At 42.8% G+C, this 24,289-nt stretch overlaps 1 protein-coding gene across 1 annotated transcript; it reads left to right on the forward strand.

Annotated features, from left to right (window-relative positions):
* The first annotated feature begins 4,345 nt into the window (after window positions 1-4,345).
* On the forward strand, window positions 4,346-15,854 carry LOC121616380 (protocadherin-17-like). Its single transcript, XM_041951124.1, has 4 exons — window positions 4,346-6,814; window positions 7,972-8,030; window positions 8,186-8,355; window positions 15,277-15,854. The coding sequence occupies exons 1-4, from the start codon at window positions 4,346-4,348 to the stop codon at window positions 15,852-15,854; spliced, it is 3,276 nt and encodes a 1,091-aa protein (XP_041807058.1).
* Window positions 15,855-24,289: the final 8,435 nt, after the last annotated feature.

Below are 24,289 nucleotides of genomic sequence, written 5' to 3' on the forward strand. Positions count from 1 at the left end.
ACCCATGATCATCTTAATGAAGGAACACCCAGTGCAGTGGTGTCAACCGTGTCTCAGAGACATTACGTTTATGCAAAGCTAATTTGCAGCAGTAGATACAGTTTGAAGGAAACATAATGCCAGGTTGGAACACGCTTTCTATTAATACAATGAGGAAATGTTGTTCATTAACAGATGTGGCAAGTTGCAAACGCATTGGTGCTGAAAGCAGTAAAATATTCAGTTACATTAGATTTCATTTGTTTTCTGCCAAAATCCCTAATCTCGCAAAGCATCCTTTTGGCGTGGCTGTGTTTAAGCACTCATAGAATTAGCTAAGGTTAGGAAAATATAACCTTTACCAAAGAGCTTTTGTTGCCTAAACAGGACCACAGACGGGACACAGGATGTCAAGTTCAGAGTACAAAAATGGCTCATTTGCTCCAAAAAACAGCCTCTGAACATGATTCAGGCAGCGATTACATTTGCCATCACAATGCAACAGTCTAGTTTATACATTTTCTATGAGACGGCTCACTAACAAGCTTTTAGCTTCCTTTGGTCATCAATGGAGATCCATGGCTCAGAGGAATAAGCTATATCAGCCTTTGACAATACAGGCTATACTCGTTAGTAGGATTTCTTCATTGTTGGTTTTGTCCTTGTGGGAAAAATACTGTATACAGCATCACCACATTTATACTTTAGTTTGTGCTGCAAACACTGAATGAATGAAAATAAGACATTTCTGGACACCCCCACACCAGATAAAGTATCGTTTTAAACAGTCAGCCCACAAAATAAACATTTACCCACTTGCCCAAAGTGGTATTGAGCCGTGCACATAGTGTCAGTTTTATCTGCCGCAGTGTCAAATTGCCCCATTCTGCCGCCACCCCGACGGAATGCGAGAGAATTTAATTTTCTTTCAGGTGGTCAAAGCGTCTGAAAATTACATGCAACGGCAAACGTCCCTCTAGAAACAATGCCCTGCTCACTGCAGATATCTTCGCAGCCTCTGTGGACACTTTTCATCTGAACCACTTTCTACTACGGAAATGCTCCCCATGGAAAGTGTGGACAGTGTGATCTGTGGATTATCCAAAGCAACTGCGAAATTGTGTCTGGAAAACATGCTGCTGGTGAGGTTTTAAATATATTTTTCCATTGCAGTGCTGCAGAAGTTTCAGAGGTGGATTCCTCAAAACACTGACGCGTATGTGAACTGAGTGCACTGAGCGAACTGACCCTTTACACTGAGCACTCTGCAGAGGAGTGCATGGATTAGGCAAGGATAGGGCTCATTATCACAAGGTCGAAGATGCATGATAGTGAACTGTAAGAAACTGTATAGCCATATTCATTTATCATGGTAGCATGGTAGCAGTGATGGTAGCAGGATTAGTATTTAATTATTGACTTTTATTTGTGTTTGCTTTGACAATCCTGGGGAATTTATGTTGCTTTTGTTAGGCCGCCTTGTGTTTACCTCTGTGGCTTAACAAAACCCTCCTAAAATCCTGCTCAACTGTTAAAAAAAACCTTGCTGTATGTGTTTTCTTTTAATGTGTGAAATTAGCATGTTTGCACATTGTCTCATGGAGAGATTTCTTCCAAACTGAACTTGTTCTGTCATGCGTCTGCTCTGCTGCAAAGAATCAGCAACTTGTGCTGATGATCATTCCCAGTCACCGCCATCAGTATTCCAGCGCGCCCCTCGAGGTGTGGTGCAACCGTCGCCGGGCGCAAAAACAGAATGATAAACAACTTAATCTCACCTCTAATCATGCTTGCGCCGAGTGGTAAGTGAGTCACATGAAAGGGATGGCGAGATATTGCGTGCGTGCGTGCTTAAATGAGCATAGCTAGTGTTTGTCATTTCAACCTCTGTGCAGTACAACAGGTATGATTTTACACCAGCAGAATAATGTGCTTTCAAGCAAAAATTGATTCGTCATGAAACAAGAAACACAATCCGAGTGTTTTTAGTGCCAACAAAAGCAGCAGAGATTGCGCTTCATTCCGGTGCAGGTGAGGTGGCCTCATTAGGGAAAGTTATCCATGACAAACTCGTCAGCTCCTGGAAAAACAAGGCAGTCCAAGCCACACATTAGGATGTGGCCTATTTATTATGGATATGAACCGCCCTCTCATTCAGAGTTCAGATCATATTAAATGGCATGACTGTGACAATGCAGACACAATTGTCAATAGCAGTCCTTTCCTGAGGTTTTAACATAGAGTGAATGATAATTAGTTTCCCTTTGTTGTCCTTATCTCTTACCTGCAGAAATGGCCAATTTATGCAGGCTGCACCCTGGCCAGGCAAAGTTGATGCTCCCCAGAGGAGGAAAGCAGCCATGTTTCAGACAATGGAAATGAACTCGGGGACAACTCAAGGTTGATTTAGATCCTGGGCTACATGGAATTAAACGAGGAACCAGGCCACACGGCTCCTGCCCTAATGTTGACTCAGCTCCCTCTCAGAATCACTCTCAAGGGTTACCTGCATCGCCAAGGAGCCCCCGCGCATCACTGAGATCTGGTCAAGTGAGAATAAAAATGCAAATGCCATATTGTCGAAATGCTGAGTGAACTAAATGTCAGTCCATCTCTTCAATATGAGATCTGAGATTGATGTGGATAGGCTACTGAAGGCAAGTGTGATAGCTGCAGGAGGCAGGTTATACCAACAGCTGTGATATTTGAGCTGTGAAATGAGCCTTGTTTTTTTTCCGAAGCATAAGTAATTCTCTTATGTCCTTTGCAGAGATTATCCTGAAAACACCCACGGTCTGTCTCTTATTTTATCTTATGGCTCATAATGATAACAAGGTACAATACAGCAGACAGGTGGTATTGTTTTCAGTTGTTGATAAGAATCTGAAGCTGTGAATATCCAAACGAGCTGCACTGATACTGAGAGCAGAGCACTCTGAGGGGAATAAACCCAGTTAATCTTTCTCAAAAACAAATTTGTCATCTTGCATTTCACGTTTTCCAAGCCGAGATGCCCATCTGATCCACTTCTCCCCGAGATTGACCACTTGTCAGGTCCTTACTGCTCCCACTACATCCCAGCCAAACACATTTCATCGATCTATTCATAATCCCTAGTTCACATCCACATGTATTAGGAGCAACATCCACCAGCAGCACGTTCTGCCTGTGATGCTGCTGCTGCTCCGCGCGCGCACATCAGTAAATGAATCACGTAGCACTAGAACAGCCCTTCTTCATGCGATCTTGCCAGACCTATTGGAGAAACCCCCCAAGGCAAGATCTGTCACTGCTCACTCATTTGCTGGAAGACGATCAGAAACTATGTTAAATGCACCAAGAAAGACACCGGAGTCTGTCATAAAGGCGTCGAGAGGATTCCGGTCAGATCTCACTGCGAACGAGGGAGCGGGTTTCAACAGTTGACGCGGAGAGAACTGAGCGCAGGAAAAGCGATTAATTTTGATTATCTGAAATCTTCCGGCACCCTCCTTGTTTCGCGTTTTTTTTCCTCTCTTTTTCTCTTTGCTTTTTTTTTTTTTTTTGGGCAGCGTTCACGGGGGCAGTGCAGATGAGCATTGTCCGAATGAAGGATGCAAGAGCACTGGGTCCAATTGGGCTGGATTATGGGATTACTGGACTGATTGCAGGACAATCATCGGGCAAAAGTCGCAGCCGTGCCATAGATGCTCTTGAATGACGCGCACACAAAAGGTTGGACGGGATTAACGGCTCCGTATCCTGCTTTTATTCCACTTTGTGGCATGGGCAGGCTGTGCTGCACGAGCAGAACCCATATGCAACAGTGTGCCGCACAGGAGGGGAAAAAAAAAAGTAAATGCATCGTGAATGGTAACATCGGACAATGCTGCATTTTGAACGGGCATGTCAGTGTTTGCTGTAGCTTAGGTGTAGATGTCGCATGAGGGCAATGCGCTTTTGTAAGCTACGGTCTAACCTTCACCACAGAGATTCAAACGCTTTAACCTTGGATGCAGTGGGGAATATTAATACTTTATAGTCATCGATTATTCATTAAGTCCCCCCTGTGAGAAAAAAAAACAAAGCGTGTCTCGCTCACTATGTTGAATTTGATCTTTAATTCATGCATAAGGTGTCGTCGGGCGGTCATCTTTGTTTACAGAAAGAGTTCATCATAGCCGAGCGGCATGTGAAAGAGGTTGGAATATCGATGAAACGGCAATAACGCTCCACAAATCGATTTAATGCCTAATTAGTGGGGGATCGGCGTCTACCACACGCCTGATTTGGGTTTAGTCCTCTAGGTTTGCCGTAATCAACAGGTTGAAAGTCAACGAGGATTTTTTTTTTTCTGTCTGCCACCACCGCATATCCAGTTGAAGGGATGCGTCTCTCTGTACCCATTTTCTTTCTGCTGTGGGTTAAAGCCCTGACATTGAAAAATCTCAATTATTCCGTCCCAGAGGAGCAAGGACCTGGCACTGTTATAGGTAATATAGCAAAAGATGCCGGGTATGGGACCATGGAGAGAGGGAAAAAATCCAACTTCAGAGTGCTGGAGAATTCTGCACCACATCTGGTGGATGTTGACCCGGAGAGTGGACTAATCTTCACCAAACAAAGGATTGACAGGGAGACGTTATGCAGGCGCAACCCAAAGTGCCAGCTCTCCATGGAGGTGTTTGCCAATGACAAGGAAATATGCATGATCAAGATTGATATCCAGGACATAAACGACAACTCGCCCAGCTTCCCTTCAGATCATGTGAATATTGATATTTCAGAGAACGCAGCTGCTGGGACTCGCTTCCCTCTGACTATTGCACATGACTCAGATTCTGGGGAAAACGGGATAAAGACGTACCAGGTCACGAGAGACGATTACAATACATTTTCTTTGGATTTAAAAGTGAGGGGCGATGGGACTATATATCCAGAGCTGGTGGTTCAGAGACCTCTGGATAGGGAGGATCAGAGCCATCACACCCTTCTCCTCACAGCAATTGACGGTGGGGAGTATCCAAGATCAGGCTCCATGCAAATCAACGTCAGGGTGACTGATTCGAACGACAACAGCCCCGTTTTTGAAAAATCCTCCTATGTGATTGAAATTGCAGAGAATTCCCCCGCTGGGAAAGTACTCATAGATTTAAACGCCACCGACCAAGATGAGGGGAGCAACGGGCAGGTGGTCTATTCCTTCACTGGGTATGCATCTGAGAGAATCCAAGATTTGTTCTCCATTGACCCCAATACTGGCGTCATCAAGGTCCAGGGAGAAATTGACTATGAAGATAATCCAATCATAGAGTTTGACGTGCAGGCTAAGGATCTCGGGCCCAACCCGATACCAGGCCACTGTAAAATTACTGTCAAAGTGCTGGACAAAAATGACAACTCGCCAATAATAAGTTTTGTTTCTGTCCGGCAGGGAGCCATCAGCGAGGCAGCGCCTCCAGAATCTGTCATAGCGCTGGTGAGGGTGACAGACAAAGATTCTGGCCGAAATGGTCAACTTCAGTGCAGGGTGCAGGGTAACGTGCCCTTCAGACTGCAGGAAAACAATGACAATTTTTACACGCTGCTCACAGACAGACCCCTGGACAGGGAGATGAAAGACGAATACAATGTGACAATAGTGGCGAGGGACAATGGGATCCCGTCTTTGAACTACACTAAGTCGTTTACTGTGAAAATCTTGGATGAGAATGACAATGCGCCACGCTTCACAAAGACAGTTTACGTGCTACAGGTGCCTGAGAACAACATCCCGGGGGAGTATTTGGGCTCCGTTCTGGCCCACGACCCAGATGTAGGTCGCAACGGAACAGTGTCGTACTCCATTCTTCCGTCACATATCGGAGACGTTTCAGTGTACACCTACGTGTCTGTTAATCCCACCAATGGAGCCATATATGCCTCACGGTCTTTCAACTATGAGCAAACGAAATCCTTTGAGTTCAAAGTCCAGGCTAAGGACGGAGGATCGCCTCACATGGAGAGCACCTCCACAGTCAGGGTCAACGTCCTCGACGTCAACGACAATCTCCCGGTTATCATTTTACCCCTTCTGCTGAATGATACAGCAGAAATCCCAGTGCCTAGAAACGTAGGTATCGGATACATTGTGGCCACAGTGAAAGCAGTGGATCACGACCACGGAGAGAGCGGCCACCTGACCTATGAGATCACAGAGGGGAATGACGACCACCTGTTTGAGATGGATCCGGTTGGAGGGGAGGTCAGGACTGCTCATGCTCTTTGGGAGGAGGTCGCCCCAGTGGTTGAGCTGGTGGTGAAGGTAACTGACCATGGCAAGCCCCCCTTATCTGCCGTGGCTAAGCTGATCATTAAGGCGAACACAGAAACGGCAGCGGGAGGGGGTTCCAGCGCGAGCGGGGAACAGCAGCACTGGGATGTATCCCTGCCCCTCATAGTTACCCTCTGCATTATCTCTGTCATGCTCTTAGCAGTCATGACCGCCATCGCTGTCAAGTCCAAGCATCAAGATAAGGAGACTGGGAATTATAACTGCCGCATGGCTGAGTACTCCAATCCTCCAGTGGGGAAAGGCAAAAAGAAAAGGATCAACAAGAGTGACATCATGCTGGTGCAGAGTGAGATGGAGGAGAGAGATTCTGCCAGCCGGATGAATGTGGTGAGCAGCCCTTCTCTCATCACTTCACCAATATGTTTTGACTACCAGAGCCCTCTGCCGCTCACGCTGCCCAGGTCAGAGGTCATGTACCTGAAAACCACCCCAAACAGCCTGACAGTCCCCAGGGCAGGCTGCCACTCCAGCTTTGCCGGGCTTAGCGCAGACACTCCAGCGAATAGGATGTCAGTGATACAGGTAAGGAGGATGCTGCACCGTATTCTTTATCTGCCCTTTATTCTCCCTTATCTGCACACGCTGCTTTGTCATACAAATCTGACAAAAGAAAAGTAATAGACTGAAAAAAAAAGAAACTCTGTCACTGTGAGCAGACATCATTATTATTGCTTTTTCTTTCCCCTGTTATGACATTGTGAAATATTCTCTGCATGATCTGGCAACTTAGTGTTGGAATGTATTAATCTGTTGTAAATGGCATTTCACGAAAGGGAGCTTTTTCTAACTGCATTAGAGGAAGCAGAATCATTTCAGAAAGCGCTCCATTGTAAGTCCTCTCTCTTGCAAAATGGTACAGGTGGTCTGCATAATCAGAAAGTCCTCTCAGTTAGACATGCAAACAGTGTGAGTCTTGAACAAGGCTGCTGTGACCCTGCCAGATCCACTGCTATAGAGTGAAAACAAAACCCTGCCTGAAATGTGGGATTGGACAGGTGTTTGAGCAGCTTGTCCGATCACATTACTGAACCAACGTGCACCAGACAGCTAGATGCACACAGCATAACCTTACAATCGCATTTTTCGCTCCCCGCAAATATGGGCCAGATCCACCCATCCGCATCCGAAGTTGGCACGATAAGGCCATTAATAGGGTCCGGCCTCGCCTTGTAGAGATGGCAGGGTTGTGTGCACGAGCCAGCTAACATGCTAATTTGACAGCATGGGCTTGTCGTGATGTTTAGCACAGCAGAATTATCCGCTGTAAACGATGTAAATATCTAGGACAGTCTCACAGACAGTCTCATTTGGAGATGATAACACAGATGACAAGGCCTGGCACTGTCACCAGTCACTAGGGTATGTGGGTGTGATCAACACAAACACATTATTCTCAAGATAGGGGGAAAAGGATGCCGATGACACTGGCTAATGCTTTCCTCCTTCGCCTTGCCAAGGAGTCACATATGGTCACAATGGAGATTTGTTCTTATCATGCCGTCAATACTGGCAGGTGCTCTATGGCTTTCATTGACATCTTTCAGGTGCTATAATAAAGATTTAAGAACCTGAAAAATAGGTTTCCCTGTCTGAATCTCATGTTACTCAGGCTATTGTTGAAAATTGCATGAAACTTTTAACATGGCCAATGGAAAATATTATTTCCCTTTCATTTCTAGACGGAAAATTTCCCCTCAGAACCCAATTATGCTGGCAGCAGGCAGCCATTTGTTCAAAGGTAAGAGCTCTATCCAAAAGCTTCCTGACCAGTGCATTTAGCTTCTTCATCCTTGTATCAAGCCAGCTGACTATGGCTATCAAATAGGAGTGCTCACGCAGAGGTAATGGCAAGTTGTGTTTTTTCTTCCCCCCCCTCCTTCTATTCTGCTGCAGCTCAACATTTAAGGATGCAGAACGAGCAAGCCTCCGAGACAGTGGCCATGGTGATAGTGACCAGGCTGATAGTGACCAGGATACTAATAAAGGCTCACACTGCGACACGTCTGCTAGGGAGGCCCTCAAGATGAAAGCAACAGCAGTTAATGGCCAGCCTTTTGAACAGGGTGAGTGGATGCACTCTTTTCCTGACATCTTGAAGATGCCTAACTGACTCTCGCACCGGACATTGTTTATGCTCTATGCGCCGAGAACGTGCACACAGCTCGCCGGCGTCTTAAGCAGAGGTCCGCCGGGCCCCGGGTGCAGCCAACGCGGGCAAATATTTAACATGGAGGAGGTAAACCCACAGTTGTTAGATGCCGGTAGTGTTACTTTGTACTGCCTTGCAATGCAGGCAGTCTGAGCTGTTTCAAAGATGACATGAAGGCACCAGAGTGGAAGGTAGATGGTAGCTTTAAAGGATGAAAGAGTCCATTGGCTGAAGGTAGAATGTTCAAACATCTTCTGTCTGATTTCTGCCATCAAACAAGCTCATATGCATGGCAAAGTGTACCTCCGTCTGCGCCTCTTTTGATCACGTCATTATTTGAACACAGATGCACCGCATGCATGTCTCGAATAACACGACAGAGACAAGGAGAAGCATGATAGACACTTGCAGTGCGAAATGACAGGTATTTCTGGTGCAACGTGACAAGAGTCTTTCCACCTTTCGCTTGGAAAGATTTTCTCAGTTATTAGCGGGTTTGCAGTGGTTACGCCATTTCGAGAGGAGCTTTGCTTTACGACTGAAAATAGAAATGTTGAATTTTATTTCACGAAATCTCAAACAATCCGCACTTCCAGGAGTATAATCATAGATGATTGTCAATCCGTTGCAACCTGCCTGACCTGATAGAGACTGATATATTTAGCTGCTGTGGATATAAACTGAAAAATATGAAAGCTACTCTCACTGGTAAGATAAAAGATAATAGGGGACTTGAGTGAAGTGGTGATGTTTCTCATTTCCTTGTGTGAGCCTTGGAAGAGAATGGCTCTGGTCATCAGGTCCCTATGCAGCACTTTCCACACCATTTACATTGCTATGAACTGTTTGTTTGTGGCATGCTCAGGAGGGCAGAGATGGAAACACTCTTGCGGCTGCCAGACGGATGTGTGAATCTCTCTCTATCTATCTCTCTCTCTCACTTTTGTGTGTATATGTGTGAGTGTGTGTGTGTGTGTGTGTGAGCGCGTGTGCTATGAGGAATTATGGCAGACCAAACTTGACTCTGTGGGAGGTGTAAATTCAATCACAATTTTTTCGCAGCACATTTCTGAATCTGATTCAGCCCAAGTTCTAAGGCCAATCAAATGGACACATATTGAAAGAGATGTTTTGTACATGCAAGACTGAATATTTACATGTGCGGCGCTGACGCTTGCTTGACGGCAATGTCAGTTAATTTAAAGACCTGCACATGTAAGATAACAGAAATGCAAAGAAGTGGGGCATTGCTTTTAATATTAATAGGGTGTTTTTTTTGTTGCTGCCGTTCCTGTTTGCATGTTAGAAATAATGTTAAAAAGCAAATCTAATGGTTACATTAAATGGTTTTCTCTCTCCGGGTTGGTCAGTCGAACATTAAATGGTGTCAGTCTCTGCTCACCACTAGATGGAAGATCTACATTATGCACTATGCGTTAGACCTGATCACACAAAAACATCACCCCGCAACCCACACACTCCTTCTGTCTCCCGCTCGCGCGCATACGTACAGGCACATTTATTGAACAACAAAGCCACTGTTGTGCGGATTTTGACAAGATAGCGCTATTATCCAAAATGGAGACACCACAGATTTTTAGTTCCAAATGCACCAACACAAAAGCTTGTGGGTTAAGTAGTATTGCTTTTATGTCTTTACCTTTACCATCCCTCTAGTCTCCTGGCTGCTTTGATACAGGTAATGTATGCACCTGTGCAGCTTCCACTATCATGCACTCTGAATATTTATTCACCCTCACAGACACCAGATGCACAGTGGGTATGTTGCTAGGCTTTCTCTGATTCTATTTATAATGGGCAGGCAGTTTCTTTGTTTTTGAGAACATGTTATTGTTCCATTCACAGTTGCCCATAAGATCACAGCCACTTTGTCACTTTGTCATGATTCTATTCTGTGACTATGTAAATGCAGTGGACTATATAAGGCCATTGTGTAACGCTGTAATTTTAGAGCTATTATTCAACCAAATTTTTATTCAGTGATGGAATGGAAAATGGAAATGGAAAGCCAATGACAAGCACAATAGATGAAAGCACCCTCCCTTCCTCATCTGCTTCCCTCTGCATTTTTTGTTTTTGAATAATTATAAAGCTTCTAACAGTATATAAAACATTCTGTCACAGAAAAAGTTTACCGTGTGGCCATAAAGGTGCGATTATGGCAGCAAAAAGAATAAAAATCCATATCTCTTGTGAGCATTAGGAATTTAATGTTATGTAAACAAGCAGACATGATCCTTAAATTGCTTCTGGTTGTATAGCGAGACAAATGGGACAATGACAAAAATACCTTTCTGTGTTTTTGCTCAACCTTCTAAGCACATACATCGCTTTGCATCAGCATCATCTGCTAGCTCCTCTGCAGTAGTGATCCGTAGCATGGAAATGAATTCAGCATCTCCCCGCTCCCCCATGCTCATGCTTATTGTTCTGGCCCTGTGTATCTGTGCCTCAGAAATACTTTTCTTTATGGCGCTAGAAGAAAGATGGAGAAACACAAACGTAAGGGCCACAGAACTGTAATCTGGGGTGTAGATGCTTCAAAGCGTAGCACTTATAATATGCAGGATCTGTGTTGCGGTTTTGCCAAATCAAAGCCATCATTTAGTTCTCCCTTTTGATGTAAAATGCATTTTGAACTCAAATGCGAATTTTCTCTTGATCTCAGCCCTGACAAAGAGAGCACCAGAATGGTTTATGCTTTGAATGTATCAGTGTAAATTCGCATAATATGTAACATGACAGGGAAAAAATCACAGTATGCAGCCCAGAAATTTGATTTGTTTCAGAAAGAGTATAAATGGTTTGTACAAACTTGCAGTAATGTGAAAATAGGCACAGTTACGGTTTGTTGCACCACAAACTTAATACTGAGGTTAGGAGCCAATCAGTGATGATCACTTACAACAACTACCTGAACCATAATCACCATGTTTCTCTAACTGGTTAGCTGGCCCTTGACCTGATACAACTTTAATATATATATATATATATATATATTGTGATCTAACTTTGTTTTAAGCCCTTTAACTAACTTCATTTATATCACAAATGAGACATTCACACGTATATTCCTTTTCAATCTGCTTTATTTCACCACATAAAAGTCTCATTTAGATTAAAATCCCTTTTTCCAGAGAGATGGGTTCAAGAAGGCAGCATAGAAACTCTGTTATAACAATGAATGCAAACAACACAAACAGATCAGTCAGTAAATATACACATAGACAAAATCCAGCCAAGATGCAATAAAAGTCTATAGTCAATATCCAGTTAAGATGTGTAAGCAGATATGATTTCACCGCCTAAAATAAAGTAGAATCTTTAAAAGCACAGCATCATTTTGCAGATTCTTGAAATGGACTTTGATTCACCAACAGCAGCCGGCTCTGTCAAATTCAGAGCAGATTACTGAATCTATTGTTTTTCCAACTCATGTAAATTTCACCACTTTGCTTTGAATAAATAAGCACAATTCATGTAATATTCCATACATTATTTAACGGCACGCTAATAAAGGCTCCGAGGTTTCGAATTTTATGTCAGATTAGCTTCTGTTGTGTTATCGGTCAAAGGCGACTGATTTGATTTCATTGAGGGAGAAACCACATTTGTGTTTCCATGTGAACGTTCTGTACGTAAATCAAAGGGGGCGGATGGTGTGCACAGCCATCCCCAGTTGGGTACAGCTGCAGAACAGCACAACATTCAAAGGCAAAGAAGAGCCTTTTTTTTTCGCACAGTGCAATTTGCAATCTCCCCAAAAATATGCATATATACTGTATTTATATATATGTATATATATATTTCGACCTGCAAACTCCACATCGAGGCAACATAACATATGTCACATGATGACTCCCATTATCCTAAAATTTTTTCCTGCACATAAAAGCACATAATGTACTAAAGAAGTTACTTGTAGCCTATGAGGGTATATAGAATATGCGTGAGAACATGTAGAAATGGCACTTTTCGTTAATGTAAGCATCCTTTAAGAAACCTTTCCAACAGTTACGCCGTCACGTCAACAGCCCCATTTAACGTGTGAAATCTCCATCTAGTTGCAGAATAATTAACAGATCCATCTTGTCCTATGGCTGCATCTGTGTGTGTGGGTGTGTGTTTGTGTGGGTGTTCATGGACTTGTGCACCAGCAGTTGATAGTGGTGGCCTGTACTTTGCAAATGAGCTTGCAGTGCTGCACATGGCGCTAGTATTCACATCTCTTGGGGGTTGTGGTGCGAGATGGTATCTTTCTTTTTGGGTTTGAACTTCCCCCCTTGGGGTTGTGCGTCCTCCAGCTAGCAAACTGGTGAACGAGGAAGGTACCGTTGCCTTTGAACAAGAGAACCCCCCCCCCCCCTCAACACACACACACCTCTTCCAGGAAGCGCCCCATCATGTGGAGCTTCCCCTTGTTCCAGGCTGATATTCTCATCCTCATCGGGGCCAGGTTTGAAAAAGAGATCAAGTGTCTCATTCGCAGTTAGTCACTTTCTACTCATTGTCTTTGATATCACATAATGGCATGTGAGCAAGATGGAGAAGCCTTATTTATAGACCAAAGCTACGAGAGCTTATCAGTGTAGTATCGAGCCATGTGCTGCGATCGCATGAAATGTTGCTGAAATGTTATTCCCATTAAAAACCAGGTTTAACCTTTTGGTTGGAATTTTTTGTGTCCCATGAGAGGAGGAGATGGGTTCACGAGAGGCGGCGTGCGAAGCGTTAATGTGCGATTCTGTCTTAATGTGAGAATTTTTTGGATTTTTCTGTCATAATATTTTACCAGGAAGGTTTGGGTCCTGTGGGAGAGACACCTAGACAGACGGGGAGAATTTCTAGATGCGTCGTGTACTATCTGTGTCTTCGTGCGTTTCCATCCATTCATTATTACAGTTGGGGATTTTGACAGGAAGAACAATGCACAAAACCTAAATCAATAACCAAATTCTGATTGATCCAGCGATCATTATTTGAATTTGTTCGCGTAGCCGGCATAAAGGATGTCATCGCAGCAAAGAAAACACACTTATTAATGCTAAATCATTCATCAGAACAACAGGAGGAATAAATTTAGACTTTTACAAATCAAATCGCCATTTGGTTTTCATGTATAACAAATGAAGGAAAACTGTCATTTACCACCAATTTGCAAAGACACATTTGACATTTTGCTTCATGCCTCTACATGCAAAATACCTCAATGGATCATTGTCAAATTAATTCTGATAGCGTAATGTAATGGCTGCAGGAGAAAAAAAAATGAAACCCTCTACATCATAACGCCATGGAAATTGGCTCCTTCTTTGTGTCACTCTCTGTGTGCTTATTTCATGTCTACCAGGGTTAGATGTGGTGTGAAGTGTAAAAGACTGACTTACGCCACAACGACAGCCTTACCCATCGCTCCACTTTTTGCTGCTGACACTAATATGCAGCCCCTCGCACATGCTGTACAGTCCTGTGGCGTTTGGCTTTGTGTTCAGTATCAACTAATGCAGCTGTAGCGGCTCCAGCCATGAGATAATCAGGGAGCCACTTCAATCAAGAATGAAAGGTTGCATGTTTTCTTTGCAACAAGTGACATTAATAACCATCCTCATTTGAAATTCTACTACTGGTGTTAACCTAGTGGCCCTGAGGTAACACTTGTGTAATGTGGACTATATTTGCGCCTCATTGTTGCTCATTTTGTTCATTTTTGCCAATTCTACCCAAAGCATATCCAGATTTTGTTTTAAAGAAGCATATAATTTAATTTATTCTCACTTTTTTATGTTTCCACGCTTCCAAAATGATTTGTGTTTCTTGCAGCGAGAAGAAAGCGTCCTACAGTAAACAAGGTCCTCTTTTGGCAAGGACGGGTCACAATGAACGTCCACTAATAAGAAAGGAAATGGAAAATGGGCAGGAAATGCAAATGAGCTGCTGAGAACACACCAGAGTCCCTCAGAGTCATTAGAAGAATTACCAAAGGTCAAACTAATGAGTGTTTGCGCTACAAATGGTATTTTCAAAACCCAACCTCGCCTTGATTTTTCATTTTAGATATCTCATTTTCACCATTTTTTCCACATAAACAAGCACCTATAAATTGTCCCTATGAATTGGTTTGGAAAAAATAGAAAAAAGAAAATAATGAGCCCCTGACAATATGATAATCAACAATACTACAACCACAGCGTTTCTCACAACTTCCAGATCAGAAAATGGCAAATATCACTCATGCTCATGCAAATTGCTCATGCAAATGCTACAGTTGTTTTTTTTCTGCAAATTCCACACAAACTGCTGCTGCTGCTGCTGCCGCTGGAAATGTAAATGAGAAACACATCACTTCCTCTGCACCAGATGATATTTTCCAGGAAAACACCTACACAAGTCGTTTGAGAGTAGCGTCGAGAAACAGCTTCATGTCTCACTCGATCGCCGCACTGACCAGCAAAACACAAAAAGGAAAACTTTTTTTGCTTAGCACGACGTTGTTCCTTTAAGGCTGCATTGAGAGAGTGATTTCTAGACTAGAAGCATCTGTACTTTAGTAATCAAAACCGCACTGCTAAATTTGAACTCTCCCATCGCTGCTGCAACAGGCTGCTGAAACATTCTCATGATGCATCTTAAATATCTCACATCAACCAAGAAGCTATAGTTGGTAGCAGGATTTTAAGAATAGGGCTGGAATTTGTGTTCGCTGGAGTGTTTTATTATGGTGGCTCATCCTTCAAAATGTCATCTGCATTTTCTTTTATGTTGTTTACTCCTGCCCCAGCAGGCTCCAATAACAAATGTTTAACTGTTTTTGCAGAGCAAGACAAATCAGTCCACTGCACCGATGAATGTCGTGCACTGGGACATTCTGACAGATGCTGGATGCCAAAGTTACGGGTAGGAAGCCAAGCAGACAGCGCCGATAATCGCACCAACCTTTTCATCCCTGTGGGAATGGACGCCATGGTAGAGACAGAGATTTATGGCACCATCAGCTGCAGCAGCAGAAAAACCCTCAGCACGTTTGGAAAGGAACAGCGGGACAGTACAATCCTTGTGGCCAATGTCAAACCTTACTTAAAATCGCAGCGTGCACTAAGCCCACCGCTACAGGAGAGTCCATCTGCGTCCACTAGTCCCACCAAGAATAGTATGCCCCTGGACTTGGCCAACCAAGAGTCCACAGAGGAGAGGGAGGGCGGTTCAGACATCAGTGCCTATGGACCTCCAGATGGCCAGTGCTCCCCACTGCACACTGAATTGGAGGAGCCCTCCTACCTGACCTGCGAGCTCAGGCCTAAGTCCCTGTCAAGCAGTCTCATTCACAGCTCTGTCATCAGCCAGGAGTGTGGGGGGTCAGATTGCGCTCTGGACCCGCTGGACTCCGGTAACTGACAGGTCAGACGATCCCGCTCGCTCTCACCTGCCAGGGGTGTGATGATGATATCACAGATTAATGACCAAGAGGCGATTTATTTTGACCCACAGAGGTGTCCAGACACGCATTGTATAACCAAAAACCATCTGCTTTGTATGTTTTTTTGAGTTTGTGACTTGTTGTGTTTAAGTGAAATATGTGTCCTTGACTGCTGTGAAGGTGCGGGGGGAGGGGGGGATTCAGTGCTTACCTGACTTCAAGTGTTTTCACTGTGTACTGTACCTGTCAATTTAGATGTCTGTATTTTACACATTTCAAGCTCCAATTTTGTGAGGCTGTTGAAGAAATTGCTACTGTTAAGCTATTGAGTCCTGTCTGCTTTTGTACAGTGAAGCTTTCTGTCTCCATTTAGTGTTTAAGGAACATCTCTTTGAATATCACAGGCAACTGAAATACATATCAGTGACGTTAAATACAAAAGTGAAGTGTCTTACGAACTGTTAATGGTGGTGCAACAGGGAATGTCCCTTTTCATAAAACCATTGAAGGTTCCTATAAAAACAGTTTTTTAAGAATGTATTTGTAATTTTATTGTTGTCCTCTGCAGTTTATGTGAAAATAAGCTGAGCTTACACGTGAATGTGGGCTACTGTACTCGTTGTGTATTTTATTAAATTTGTATACACTGTGCGCATGGAAGGCGGTTATTTTTGACTGGCGACGACTTCCGCAGCTGTCATGTCTATGTGTGAAAGAAGTGCATTCATGTCTACGAGGTGCTTAATGCGTGTTAATGACAAAAAGCTCTTGCCACTCTGCAAACGTGCCAATTGTAGCTATTATACTGTATACCAGCACATGTTATCTGCAGTAGTCTAGATCCTAGTTGGGGGAACTTTAAATGAAAATCACAATCAACACTTTACACGGTTATTTCTATTTAAAAACTCAAATAAAACCATGCACTGTGTATTAGTGCACCCAACAGAAGACGAGTTGACTCCCTCTGCTTATACTGGAAGTACGTGCATCACAAGGCGGAAACCCCGCTCACGCTTTTGTACTCTCACTCTCAAATCCAGAGTCACCCGAGCTGCTGTCAGTTAATGCCCGCTTGTGATTTTAGGTTTATTTCCGAATGCGTCTGACAAACCATGAGCAAACCTGTGAAAGCTAACGCTCGGCTGCGACTGTCAGCTACAAGCCAACACTTTTCACAGTGAATTCTTTGATTAGATAAAATGAAATTTTAATGATCCCTGTGGGGGAAAGTGGGTCATTGCAGCAGCAAAGGATTGAACAAATAGTGCATTAAAGGTTATGACAAGTAGATACAAAAAAAACGAAAGAGAATTATATAACAAATGAAAACGTAGCAGCTTCAGTGATGAGATTTCAAGGTTGGGAGACATTTTACTGTATATGCACAGTGTATTGTTCACACTTCTTTCCAAACATAAGCTGTTTTTTTTTTTCACATAGCTGTTTCTTAGTCATGCAAGCATTAGACAGGGACATGAATGCTGCTGTGACCTGAGTAATGCTATTTGGAAAACTGGGAGCATATCCGCCACATCTGCTTGACATGGTCAATATAGAACGATTAAGTATAAACATGGGTGTATGTTTACCAAGACAGATCACTTAACTTCAGAATCCTGGAAGAACGTAGAAGTGTTTTCTGTTTAAAAAAAAAAAAAAAAAAAATCACACAAAGCCTCCGTTTTTTTTTTTTTTTTTTTTTTTACTTAGTTTAGTGTAGTTTCTCCATCTGGAGACACTGACTTTTGTACCCTGGCTCGGTGAGCGGTTTGAGAATGCCTTGTTTTTTGCGAGCTCGGGATAACAGAATCCTGTCATCTACTGAGAGCTGACTATAAGTACGACTCAGTTTCTCCTCAGGGAAAACACATTAATTTGGATTTTGATTTGCATTTGTTTTGGTGCTGGTATTGACACAATTCCAGACCTAGATGTCTCATCTCAGCAGGCGGCTCTGATGAGCTCATCTGCATAAGTTGAAATACTCTTTGAGAGGGAGATTGCGTGGGTCACAGCAACTCATCCCATTGAAATACAGACAGAAACATCACATCATTTTATCTGTATCAGTCCCGGGGTTTCAGAACACGGGGGATGAAGACAGGTGAGCGGAATGTCAAGTAGAGAAGGGCTGAACCATTTGCTGCGACTCTTACTCCTCCAATTTCTTAACTCTATATCATTGTTTTACATCACAGGGATGTAAAGCAGGTTAAACTTCGGTTTCTGCCATAATTATGCAAAATTTGCTTTGAAGCAAACCCTTTCTTAATTAAGACTGTACTACAGTACAGCTGCCTGAAAAAAAAAAAAAGTGCTATGTTGTCGAGGGGAGCTGAATGCAGATTAAGGACTAGCATGCAGTGCTGGATGAATATGACTTGTCTCTCAGAATGATTACAGTCACAGTGAAAGGGAATTACAGACAATGAAACTGATCTGTGTAATACCTCCATTCTTCTACATTTTACATACACAAATGATCTATTCAGATGAAAATGGAATGAGCAGTGTACCATTCAGTTGTGAAAAATTGACATGCTCACCCTGAGTACTTAAGCTTTTAATTCAATAATTCAATAACACAGCCGATTAAGAGCTTGTCTTCCACCTCCACCAAATGCTATGGGAGATGGTTCCACTTGGCTGAGAACTGTTGGTGGGGAAACAACAGTGAACGCAACACATAAACAATATTGAGAGTGTAGTTTTCCTTTTAACTGAGAGATGTCATTGAACACAGCATGCGCGCCTTCAGGGCAAAAATATTAAAACGCTTCTTCTAGGTTGATTTGCATATTTGTTTTAACAAACTAGCACATAAATAGCTAAAACTGTGCCCAATTAGGTAATGTAAATGTGACGCCTCTGAATTTAATGTTAAAGAGGTGCTACTTTGAGAATCACTTTGTATAATACACACAATTAATTTATTCATTTGGTTATTCATTAACGCACGCATCCGTTTTTAATGAAAGAATTCAAAGTGCACTAGAATTACTCGCTGGTGCAAACCTTTGTCATATTCCTTTACCACCAGAAGCATCACACTGACATGACATGATACGAACGACACTAACAGGTTTCCTGATTTATTTTTAGGCTTTAAGAATCATTTGAATTCCTTTAAGCACGGATTAAAAGACTGTTTCAACATTTCGGGAAATGTGCTTCTCTGCTTTCTTGCCAGGAGTGAGATGAGAAGATTGACACTGCGCTCATGTCTGTGCAGTGAATATGAAGCTGCAGCACAGCAGCCACTTAGCTTAGCTTAGCACAAAGACTGGAAACATGGGGGAAACAGCTGGCCTGGCTGTGTCGCAAAATGCACCCTCCACCACCATTGAAGCCCACTGATTAATGCTTATATATATATATATATATATATATATATATATATATATAGCATAGCATAGCATAGCATAGCATCTTCTCATCTAACTGTCGGCAAGAAAGCAGACACACACATTTGGGAAAATATCAAACTACTCTTTTTAGTTTGGGGGTTTTAGTTATGTTTCCAAACCTCAAAGTCAGTTTCACGTTCTGAGACCACGGAGCACAGGATCTTTTTAGGTTGCTTGAGTTACAGGGATAGAGATGCAATCCTCCACTGCCGACTTGCGGTTTTATCTCATTTTATAAAGCAAATTGTAAGATCTCAAAAGAAAATCTTACACGTTTTAACCATGCAAGATCTTACCAGACCTTATTGAGGTTACCATAAAAATTCCAGAGAAATATTATCCTGTTACTCAGTGATATTGAATTATATTCTGTTTCTCTTTGTTTGTAGCTTCTTATCCTTGTGCACTGGGAAGCCAAGAAAAGCAATAGTTTTATTCAGAACTAGACAAAGCTTTTCAAATGATGACACCAGTCAAAGGAGATTGATGATTAAAACCACTTGAAAACACACAGAGAAAACACCGTTGATCAAATGGATTAATGTATTGGTAAAATCATCCAGAACCCTGTGACGTAAAAATAAATGTAAATGCCAACTGTCACCACTCAGCAACGATTTCCTTAATTTGGATTCAGAGTAGCGCAGTAAGATATGCATGTGCTGAAGCAGCTGCACTTGCGCAATTTATTTTTCCTTTGTGGCTGCAGACAGACTTGACAGGGCAGTCTGGGAGGCTTTTGCAAAACACTGTCCTTTAAACATTGTTTTGCTCCCGTTCTAAGCGGAGTATGACACTGTTGACTGCATTTAGTTTTCATTCAGACCCACAGGAATTAACACCCCTTTTATTGACCCCGTCTGACAGAAAAATTCCCGACTACACAGCCATTTCATTTTGAGTGCTTGTTAAAAGAGGTGTTACTTATGGCGTTCTCCTCTGGGAGGAGTTCAAATGCACGCCAATCTGTCAATCACGATTAATGTTCAACGCCAAGAAAGGATATAGCATGAGGGAGCGATCCGGCAGGACTTCACACAGGTTTCACTATGTGTTACTGGGTCATGACACACTTTCCTCACTTTGAATTGGGCAAAAATAGTCCTCTACGCGCCTTTTTAGTGACAAAGTGGGCCAATATCTGCATAAAGTGGAAAAGCTAATGCGCTCTGTCATATGCTCAAAAGTCCTGAGCACAAAAAGCTTCACCCTTTAAGTGCTTTGTCTGCCATCACAAATAAGATGGAAAATTTAAAGCTCAGACACAGAGAGAGAAAGGGGGCACTAGAGACAGAGAGAGACAGAGAGTAGAAACATTGCCAGCCTTTTAAAATCAATAGACAGTTTATTGAATCAATACACAGTTTGGTCTAGTGTGAAACATGTCTGTCTGCCGAAAATGGTAGATGTTAAATAGGACGGGCCGATTAAGTGTCATGTAGGCACCAACCTTGAGCTTTTCAGACACAGCAGGCCTCCACGCTGTTCAGCTGCTCGACTTTGTTAAGGTAAACGTAAAGGTAAGGGTCTCACAAGGCTCCTGTGGAGCATCCTGTATAGCCTTTATAGCCGTTACAGTCGAGAGTCGTCAACAGCGTTTAGTGCGACTTAGCTCTGCAGATCATAATGCAGCTTTCCAAATCGCATGCTTTTTATGTTTAGTGCTTGATGCAGCTGCCCTTACAAATGCGTACTGTTGCTTACAGTATGCAACTGAGACACACTTCTGTACGTCATCATAAGATTGCGCCTTGAACTTTGACCCTCTTGCTTATACATGCATCACAGACTGCAGTGTGAAATATGAAGTAACAAGAAAAGCTACACAATTTTGCTCTCAGCGCGCTGACATGTTGGCTTGCACACTGCAAAATGCAGCTGGGTGCAGTCCGACATCCTAGTATTTTTGACATACTACACTGACGCACTATGTTTTGGGTCATACACTACATAGTCAACAGCCACCTTGCTTGGAGCTGGTGTCAGTGTGAGTAAGTTGGGCCTTTTTAAAGTTTGCATGAGTTTGCATGCATTACCAAATCAACTCTATGAGCATTTAGGTTCCTACTTTATATACTAGTTTCGATCCATTTCTGTTCATTATCCAAATCAAATCGCAGAGAGCTGAAACATCTCAGAAACAGCCTGCAGTGTCAATGCACATTTATTTGCTCTTGTCAGAGTTGCTCATCGCTGTGTTGCACGGCAGCTGTGGCTGTACAAAACTTTGCTTTAAGTGCACTCAGAAGCACTCATACAGTACATTACATTTGTGACATCAAACCCACAAGACAGAAAATAAGCAAACATGGATGAAAAAGAATGCAAAGTGGTTCTTTCTTGCATTTAAAAGTTTGAAGCAGTTCCACTGACATTAAAGCCCTTGTACACCCATGGTCCACGCAGGTGTTTTCACCTACTTTGGCTGATTAAACCTCGCCTGATGACTGTGCGGGGGTGTGCAGAAGAGTGCTCGACTGACATCTCCCTCACTCTCCTGTTTTATTGCACCTGTTAGGTTCAGTTGGTTTATACCTTTATGATTATTAGTATGCAGAGTTTGGCAACCTCGCATAATTCCCAGCAAAGGTCCATCCGACAGAGGTCTGACAGGCCAGAATAACTGAAAAGACCTGAATGTACCATTTATGTGTATAAATAGAAATAGATGTATAAGCAAAGCATTTTAAAGAGATGAAAGTTCACTTGAATGGGCTACCTGTCTCAGACTCGTCTTCATATTTTATGTAAAATATCAGAGCAGATTACAGACGTGAAAAGAACACACAAAGCTCAGACGAGGCGAGGGAACATTTAAACTCCCTTGATCCCAGTGAACAAACACTAATAATTTATGATTTTGATAATTATTTTGTTATTAGGTTTTCAACCCTTAAATTAGCACTGGAGGTCTAATTACTCCTCAGTTGCCTTTTCCTCCACTGTCTTTAACATTCTGCCCAAGAACAAACAGCTTTCTTCTGGGGTGCGGCGCTTCCGAGAATTGGCTATTTTGACTTGTTTATTGTAGGTGCACATGGATTTTCCACTCTACTGATGTGCTTCAGTTTTTGTGCGTTGTAATGCTTTAGAAGGAATGTTTATAGGGATGAGAAAGCCACAGTTTTATGACTACACTGCACAGCTTAGTCAGTATAACATTAAACATGTCACAGTTTTCTGGGTCATCTGTTGGTTACAAATCAGCAAAGAAAACTAAAAGCCATAGACTTTTAAAAGCTTGGTTGCAGCCACTGGTAGTCTGGGAAATTCCACATATAGCCATACAGATTGTCTCTCACACGCCGGCAGCTTTTTTGATAATGATAATCTGGCTATTAGCCCAGTGAAGGTACATAGGTTAAGCTGTTTTCATGCAACTTTGATACCCGTCTTAAATGAGAAGCACTGTCATCATAAATAAAGCATTTAAGAGAATATCCTTATCCACCTATCACAGCACTTCACTCACAGATAGATCAGTCCGTTGGCATAAAAGTATGATGCGCAGCTGCCAGCTGCCCCCTCCCTCTGTGAATGAGCAAAGTAGGTTAACCATGGCGCTGTGCAAGTCGGGTAAATATCACAGCAAGCCAAGCCTCTTAAACTCATAATGAGAGTGTTTGTCTATATGAACTATTAAGGGCCAGTTATAGCGCCTCCATACACTGACCCAACAGTGAGGTTATCTAAAGAATGAGAATCACGCTCATGAGGCCACTGACACAGCTCCTACACGTGCTTCATCAGCAGAGGTTTGTGCATGATGAGCATCACTCTTGTTACAGTGGATCACATTGTGATTCTGTGTAACCTATTCAGTCATGACACTCACTACACACTTGAAGAGTTGAAGAAAGACGCCGACGTTTCCATTTTCTCGTGTTTTCATCGAGTACAATGCCATTTGGAGACCCGTAGACTTGACCCGGATGTCCTGCGGTTCTGTTGCTGCGTAGCACTGTGCATTTATAGATGTATAATGGATTCATTATGAATGCCCAGTTGAGGTTAATTTCCACCCAGAACAGCCTATAGTGTTTTAAGAAGAGATGCCAACTCTAATAATTTTGGCAGCTGCAGAAATGCATGTAAATAGTGTGACCTTACACCAGGATATAAATATGATTTGTTTAAAGAAGTGCATGACAAGGTGCCATGGCACTTGAGTGGATTAGTATAACCCCCTGGGAAATCATCCATTTTCAGCTCTTGCATGGGTCTGAATCTAATTGCATGCAATGGTATTATATCTCTCTTCTCAGTCCTGTTCATCGCCACTATACCTTCTGAAAACCAAACTAAAAAGATGATGACATGAGTTTCCTGTAAAAGCCTGCCCGCCGTTGGAAGTATCTATTAATGGACAATAAAGCCTTTCATCAAGGGTTTCTGCTCACACAGGCTGTGCAGCGCAGATGCAGGAGTGAAAGATGCCCTGCTCTTCATGCTTCTCCGTCTCACACGCCACCGAAACCTCACGGAGAACAATAGTCTAAGCTGAGAACAAAAGACGAATAGTAAGGATCAATTTGCAAAGATTCAGTGACCTCTGTGTTCATCCCACACTGATAATAATAGTCCATAATTAAAGTCAGAAACTTCAGAGCTCGCTTGGTGCTACATCTATGCTGATTAGAGGTTATAAAAGGTCTAAATGTTGACCTGAATTTCAAGCTGGTGTCAGCGGGGGCACGGCATGAAAGCAATAAAACACAATCAAAGAACTGGTTGACAGACAACCGTGTCAAGCGCTAAGTCATCAATCATTTGTCACATCTTCCAACAGCATCCACGCTCTGCCGGGCAAAGGCCTGCTTTGTCTTTTTCAGGCTATAACTGGAAGTGAATTTGGATAAGTAAATGTTTGGATCAGTAGGAGCAGCAGGATCAAAACTGTTTGTGTTGGAGTCGAAACACTGTTTGCAATATTGACCCCAGAGCCACGACTACAGTGAGACTCAGCTCAGACAGATCTCCTTCCTGTCCATCTGGCCCGCTCT

This window comes from Chelmon rostratus, chromosome 13 (assembly GCF_017976325.1).
Source record: "Chelmon rostratus isolate fCheRos1 chromosome 13, fCheRos1.pri, whole genome shotgun sequence".
NCBI classification, from domain to species: Eukaryota; Metazoa; Chordata; class Actinopteri; order Chaetodontiformes; family Chaetodontidae; genus Chelmon; species Chelmon rostratus.